General features: G+C 40.2%; 1 protein-coding gene across 2 annotated transcripts in view; it reads right to left on the reverse strand.

Moving 5' to 3' along the window:
* LOC149232425 (RNA pseudouridine synthase 3, mitochondrial-like) overlaps nt 1-6,502 on the reverse strand; it is a 253,207-nt gene extending 246,705 nt beyond the window's left edge. The window contains exon 1 of one of the 2 annotated variants that reach the window (XM_089379403.1): nt 5,945-6,502. In XM_089379403.1, coding sequence (XP_089235529.1) covers nt 5,945-6,262 — 318 coding nt within the window. In that variant the 5' untranslated portion in view covers nt 6,263-6,502. The remainder of the gene's footprint in view (nt 1-5,944) is intronic. The other variant, XM_089379402.1, reaches the window with a different exon arrangement.
* Nucleotides 6,503-7,970: the final 1,468 nt, after the last annotated feature.

Below are 7,970 nucleotides of genomic sequence, written 5' to 3' on the forward strand. Positions count from 1 at the left end.
CTAGGGCCAAACTCCATGTGGGTCATCTTATTTATGGCAGCTGATATTTTTCTTGGATTCCTCTCATCGAGAGTTGTAGGATTGATCTAAAGATCATCCAATTCCGATAAGTATTCATGGAGATATGAATTTATTTGTGTTATGGGACAATTCGTCAAGGTCGGCCAGCAACCAAAATAACCTCCACTTGTGCTCAACGTTTTAATATAAAAGGAGGTGGCTTGATAATCATTTAGACACACTTCACTCTTGATTTCTCTCCACTTGTTTTGGGTTTTAGTGGCAAGAGAAATCTAAGAGGATGAAGCCCTAGATGCAGGAGGAAAGGAGATGTTTTGGCCACAGTCAAGAAGGGGTACGCTGCCCTAATGTAAAGAAGCTCTACGCTAAAGGAGATAACTTAACGTTGTCATGATGAAGAAGGCCTTAACGCAGTGGAGAAGGCTTCTAAACGCAGGTCTAGAAGAGACCTACAAAGTTGATCTATGAGGCCCTAAGTCAGCTGTCACAATGTGCCCTAGTCACAGTTGAAAGCAAGATCTAGCAGTGAGGAGGTCTGGCCGCAGTTCAAAGGAGACATCTGGCAGCAGTCTAGGAGGCCTTATACACTGGAAAAGGAAGACTCCATTCCGCAGCAAGGAGACCCTATACGCAGCAAAAGAGGGATGCCCTAACCGCAGTCAAGAGAGGCTCCTCATCCGCAGCAAAAGCAAGATCTAGCTGCAGATTGAAGGGAGATCTATCCACTGTCTAGAGGAGCTTCAATACGCAGCAAGGTAGCCCTAATCCACTGTCATGAGGAGGCCTTAAATCCACAGTCTAGGAGCCCTAGCCACAAATCTAAGGAAGACCTAGCCGCAGCAAGAGAAGAGCCCCAGCTGCAGCAAGAGAAGAGCCCTAGCCGCAGCAGAAGGAGCCCTATAACAGCGTGAAGAATGAATGTGTTTGAGTGTTGGCATGTGTTGTTAATTAGGCAGAGTTTATGAAGAAGACAACATTGCTGTCTGGGACTGTTTGGGTGTCGCAGTTGTGTTAGGGAGATAGGTAAAAGCATTGGGCTTGAAACTACCTCAAAGGGACAGCGTGGAGGGCAGCATCTCATTGGAGGACAACCGCAGTCATTAGGAGCAATTCTGGGCCAGTTTTGATGGGTTGTTAGGGACTGTGGTTAGTACCCTAACCAGTCCCAGAATTGCAGCATTGCAACATTGTCAAGTGTTGACATTTCTATAGGTTAAATGTTGTTGCGTTAATGATGATTGGACACTATCTGGGATACGTTTGCTACAAGGGTTGCTATGTGCTAGGCTGCAGGCCATAGCACCATAGCAAGGGCTGCTAAGGGCAGTCAAGGGTGTGCAACACAAGTGTATCAAAGTGCAGCACTGTGATAATGAGTGTTGCAATGAGATGCAACATGATGGCCATAGTAAGGTATAGCTTGATGATGCAACACAAGGAGGTCCAGCATGATGATTCGGTACAGCACAGTGAGGTGCAGCACAGTGAGGAGTAGCATGGTGATGGAGTCACCTTGGATCAGTTGAAGCAGTATGCCTTCTACCCAGCTCAGATCAGCTACTTCATATGCTATCTTCTTAGAGAATATCTCTGCTCTTATTTAGATAAGTCAAAAGATTGACTTCTGATGTACATGTACTATCTCTATCTCTCTGCTGAACTATTGAAGAACATATAAGAAGAATTGATCAAGGGTTTCCCCACATTGGGGTTTGTCCCTGGCTAGCACCACATCTTGTGTCCTCTTGTCTTGGCTTGTCTTCAGCAATTTATGTTTATGCTCTATCTGCATTTTACTATCATGCTAAATGTGACTACTAATCTGGAATTATATTGAGGTAATATGGAAAATTGAAGAAAATTTGCTATCAGCATAGAACATACCTAAAATTAACAACTATTCTACTAAAGAAGTGAAAGAACCTGAGACAAAGAAGCGCAAGAAGGAAGAAGCAAAAAGATCTCTACTATGACCGAGATTATCTTCTTCATTAGAAGGTTCCTTTTCACTTGTAAGTTATAGATAGGAAGCAATGTAAATAAGATAGGATGCATCAAATTAGAAAGAAGCGTCGCGATAGAAGCATTAGAAGAGCTCATGATATGGGAAGCAGAAAGTATGTTTGGCACAAATCCTACTGATACTTATAGAAAGAAGCAAGAGGTCATCATCAACTGGAATCATCATAGTCAATAAAGAAAACATTTGTCGGGTAAGGATATGAAACATCCTCGAGTTTATCTAATGGAATCCTTATCAAAGGATTCACCGATTTAGAAAGGAAAGAAAGGTTTTCATCAGGAATTCCAACTCATGGGATTCAAGGGATGATGGTATAATGACATAACGGGAAAGCGGGTCTAAAGGAAGAAGTTCCTTTGTTCAAATGAAGTTGCTACAGGAAGTTTGGATGATCGAAAGGAAGATGAGGTATATATACTTACATAGATTATTATGAAAGTCATGTCATATGGTTGCAGATAATATGGATCACCATTTCCATCCTGGGAAATTAGATCAAGAGAAGAAAGGATGTCCTCCTCTGAAGGATTGCAACAAAGCATAAATTGCACTAGATGAAATCAACATAATATGTCCTCATATGAATCATGAGGAAACTGGCTACAATCAAGGAACTCTGATTGGAAACTCCTAGGAATGAAGAGTGTGAGAAAAGAGAGGAAGAGATCATGATAATATGCAACGATGGTAGAAGGCATTCAACATCCGAAGTCCAAGAAGATTTGACTAGAATATCTCCCGGAAGGATGTGAAGACTCTCATAGGAGTCAGAAAAAGATAGAAGACCCTTGATAATGGATATCTGTGGGAGATGTGTCAATCTGCATGCAGGATGTTGATACTTACAGGAAGATGTCATGGTGAAAGATCATCTCAAAGGTAATCTTGATTTGATGTGTTCATTGATTATTTTTTAACTAATATTTGGATGAGCTTATGTAGAACTACCAAAGGGAAATCTGTGGATGACTTCCAAGTCAACCATATAGAAGGATGTAAAGTCCCTCCGAAAAAATATGGCACGAGAGTAGAATGACATAAAGCAAAGCCAGATGGAAAATTTGATGGATCACTTTTTGATGAGTTGAGGACATGACTGACTCATGGACAAAAGTGATGGATGATATGTGCCCTATGTAGAAGTTCCCAAAAGATGAAGACTCCTTGACAAAGAAGAAATTCATGACATCAAAGGAAGGAGTTCTTCAAGCAGCTAGTTTTTTCAGGATCTCCACATGAGGAGTTACGATAGGTCCCTGGTTAAGAGGGAGCCCAAAAAGAAGTTTCTTACTTGAAAGAAACTTGGAAAATTCCTAGGCAGGGAGCTTAGGTACATTCCTTTGTGATAAGAATGAGTACATTCCTTTAAATGGAATATGTCCTCCTAAATTGAAAAGGAGAGATAGATATGTCATTTTGTTCTTCACCTGGGAAAACAGAATGGAGGATTGTGTAATCATTTGGCATCTGATACTCTTAGGGGATGAGATAGGGCATCCCATGAAAGAGTAGTCGTGGAGGACCGATATTCTTTGTGGGACTGGGGAGTCCAAGAAAAGAATAGTCCTCATGGAGCATATCCTGAGAGAACCCGGGTGGGGTATGTTCCGAGAGAGACAATGATGAGTGTGTCTATAAATCATTGGTCTCGCCAGCATTGTGCTCTGATCTTGTGGAGAGATAGAGTTGTTAGTCAAGGCCTTGCTATATAACAATGTTGGTTAATATGATGCTATACAAATGAGTTACAAATCCGAATTCTTCTTATGAGAGATTCTTCAGATTGAGAAAGTCCAAGTACCATTATGAATACCTCCCTAGTTAAGAGGGAGTGTTGAAAAGTGTAACTAAGTTCGGTCTTCATAATGACATACAATTATGATTTTATGTAATGAGATGTAAATAAGAAAAATAAAATTATTATATTGACTTGCTTCATGGGTTTCATGAGCAAGGGATTTTGTTTTTGAGTCAAGACTCCCATTGGGAGTCTTTAGGATTTATTTTTCATCTAATCATAAAATACTAGAGTCATTTTCATGTAAATGAAGTCATGTTACACTTTGTAAAAGGTTTATCTTGTTTATGTAAAGTATCCTCCAAGAACTTGTCATCTATCCTCTTCAAGTCGGCCTACAAAGATGGAAGAACTCTCTAGATGAAGTTGGCCTAACTCCAACAATCATGTCGGCCTAAAGGTCATATGAAGAAGTGTATAAATAGCCCAACTCGGCCTCATTTGAAGACACACCTTGGACAAGTAACTCGACTTGTAAGAAGTGCGAAGAAAGGGAAGAAGCAGAAGTGCGAAGAAGGAGGAAAACAAAAGTGCGAAGAAGAGAAAGAAGATTCTTCTAGGTAATGCGAAGTTAGGGTTTCTTCTGGATCAGCAAAAAGGACTTGACAGTGAAGTTTCTTCTGGGCAATGCGAAGTTAGAACAGCAAGAGAAGGATTCTTCTGAGAGGTCGAACTAAAGACCTAAACACCGAGTTTCTCTAAAGGAAACCAGTGAAGACCTAGAGACCGAGATTCTCTAGGGAAAGCTGAGAAGGAGCAGTAAGAAGGATAGAGACCGAGTTTCTCTAGAAGGAGTCGAGGAGAGCAGTTCTAGATCAAGAAGAAAGGCGAAGGAAGGAAGAGGTAAAGCATCAAGGTTAGTGACAAGATTCTTGGGAGGATACTAGAGTCAAGGGTCTGTGTCATGGTCTTGGTACTTACCAATTGAAGATCTAGAAGAAGAATTTTGATAGGAATTTCCTCTCAAGAGGTGAGAGGTTTTAGCCCTGGCTGGAGAAGCCTACATACTGTGTCACTTGTCTTTTATTATGCACACTAGTAATTGTCTTGATGAAAGAACACATTAATAAGCTAACAAACAAAAATAAGTAAATGTGAATCACAAGCAATTATCAAGCAGAGAAATTGTTAACTTTGAATGCCCTAGATTTCTCAACAGTGATCATCCCCTGCCATTACAAGGAGATGGAGCAGACCATCTCTTTTCATTCACTAGGGTTTACCTTTTGGTTTTCCTCCTTTGTGTCTTGTTTTGCTTCTTCTATCAAGGGGATCCCTTTGGCACTCCCACATTGCCACTGATGTTTCTTTCTTTCAATGATGGTCTTTACTTTTCTGAAGTACGAGAAACAGGGAAAACAGATACACAACAAAAGCAAGCAACTGCTCATTGTCATTACATGACCTATGGAAATGATTTTTTTATTTTGAATTGGAGAGCTCAAATTTAACTCCATGCTCATTAGGCACCCATGAGCTCACCATGGCCTGGAAGGTCTACGACATGGCTTAGGACATCTATTCCAGCTGCTTAAAGAAATATTTATACCAATTTGAAGGCAATCGACGAAGCAGTTTTCATTCTGATTTCATGGCCATGATTAGGGAGTATGTTAGGGAAGTGGTTATGGATTAGAGGTCATCGAGTTGTAATTGAACAAACGATCATGGTTTGCAATCCCGAGAAGTCATTTACTATTAACTAGAAACACCGCTACAATGTCATCTATGTTATCGGAAAAGGGAAAGAGGAACCGATTAAGAAACATCGCTAGAGGTTTTGCAGGATAAGAAAAGTAAACCTACCCACTTCCAGCGTACAATATACATATAAAATTGATTGTTAATGTTCTGGTGCACTGTCAAGACGGGAATGATAATAGGGGAAGGAATGGAGTGAAAAACGATTCTCCTAGTCAGATTTCTCATAACATAGATCCAGAATTACCTCAACCAAGTGGGGTTTTGCAAACCGGGGAATCGGAGCTTTCCGTGGTATGAATCTAAAGCATTAAAAGGACTGAGTTTACAAGGCACTGAAAATGCTGAGCACACGTATTTTCACTGCACTGTAAATGCGTTTTGTCCAGTGCAATGCTCACCTGTTTTCTGCTGAAGAACTTCAGAACAGCACTCAAACGAAGGTCGGGACAGCAATAGGAAACCCATTTAATGGCCGTCAGCTTGCTGCGTTGGCCATCCAATCCAAGCAGCTTCCGTGCCAGCGACCCATCACGAGTCTGCTCAGGAAATGGCGGAAGAGCGAACCACTGTTTGGATTTGCGCTCTGGGGTTTCAGTACCATCTGACAATGCGGCTTTGGTGGTTAATCCCAGAATGTAAGAGGATTGTGCCGAGCAGCGGGCTGTCCAAATCCTGTAAACTAAGGCAAGCCTTGTAGAAGAGAGCATTCTTATCATTAGTCCTGACGAGGCGAATCAACCCAGGCTTGCAATCAATATTCCATTTTCAAAGCATCCATGAAAGTTTTTGCTTGTTTTCTTCCTCCACCTGCTGATCGTGTCTCTTGCAAACCCATAAATAGTTGTTTAGTAGGCTATGTTTGTGAAGCTGGTGGTATTTGTATTTGAACATTAGCAAATTTGGTGGATATCCTATCTTTTACGGAATTCATTTTCTTCTCGCCTGAAAGCAAGAACTTGAGAGAGTTTTACATTCCTTGGTTTGAATTTTAACAAGCCGGTATAGCGTTCGTCTAACTTAAAAAATGGTTAAATCTTAAGATGGGTAAAATGGATTTTCTAGAAAAAAGAGAGGAAGAAATTATTTTAACGTTTACTAGGCTAAAGATAGTTTATGGGACAGATTGCTTCTTCCTTTGCTTGATGTATTCGGCCTTTTTTTTGTGAAGCTTCAAAATAAATGCTCCCAACATCTCGACAAACCCCTCGCTAAATAGAATATCCCAAGAGCTAACTGTCAGCGTATCTGCATAACTTTCCCTGTTGTCTTTGAAGGCCTCACATTCTAAAATGAAATGTTTTTATGTTTCCACTTTTCTGAAAGAACAAAAAATGCATATCCTTTCCTCCCACACTTCCTTTGGCCTTTTCCAGCGCCCTGTTTCACAACAGAGTTGATGAGAATTAGTCCTTAATTGAGTAATAAGAATGTTGGCTGTCCAAGATATATTGGCCTCTATGTATGCTTTTGGTTGATGATTATGAGTGGGATTAAACACTTCAATATAGTATTTTTTCTTTCTTCCTAGCTCCTTATCCCAAGTACGTTTGTGGAACTTTTCCATTATAAAAGCTTTTATCTCTTTGTTGTTTATGGGACATGCGTTCAAGCAAATACCCCATTTACTAAACCATTTGTTATTTTGTTGCATCCAAGTTTTTTTTTTTCTCTTGCACAATCTATCATTAAAAACAACCTTAGGCCATCTACCCTCTTCCATTTGCTCAATTTTTTTTAAATACCGTATGACTTGCACCATAACAATTGCTTCAATAGGAGCAGTCCCTGTTTCACTTAACAAGATATCATAAGGAACTGCACTTTTAATCTTAAATTTGTTTGGAATCAAACGCTTCTGAATTTTCTCAATTTGTCTCCACTGCATATCGGAGGTACTGCTAGCCCACAGTTCACAACCATAGAGAACCACCGGAATCACTAGAGGCCCAAAAAGAGTTTGAGTGGTTTTCTAGTCCCATAACTCTGCCTCTCTACACCTATTTTAAAAAGCATAAAATGCTTTCCAACCCCCCAAAGTTCTTTTCTTTCTACAACCATTCCAGTTTATATTTTTGTTTAAGTCAATTCCAAGGTATTTGTAATCCGCAACTTCTTCCAAAATGTTGCCTTCAAAGTAGAACTTATGTTGGTTATTTTTTCTTTTCTTAGAGAATACCACTACTTTCGTTTTGCTGATATTGACTTGCATCCCCACACTTCTACAAAAATACTCAAGGGATAGTAAGTGCTCTTGCAAACCAAGAGCCGATTTAGCAATTAGAATAAGGTCATCTACATACAAAAGAAGCGCTATAACAAACTTGCACAAATAGATACCATCACCCCCTTGCGAATTTAACCACTCCTCGAGCTTGTCGATATATAAACCAAAAAGGGTAGGAGACAGTGGGCAACCTTGCTTGA

Source organism: Pinus tabuliformis, chromosome J (genome assembly GCF_031772625.1).
Source record: "Pinus tabuliformis cultivar Carrire ecotype Pingquan chromosome J, CPIR1, whole genome shotgun sequence".
NCBI lineage: Eukaryota > Viridiplantae > Streptophyta > Pinopsida > Pinales > Pinaceae > Pinus > Pinus tabuliformis.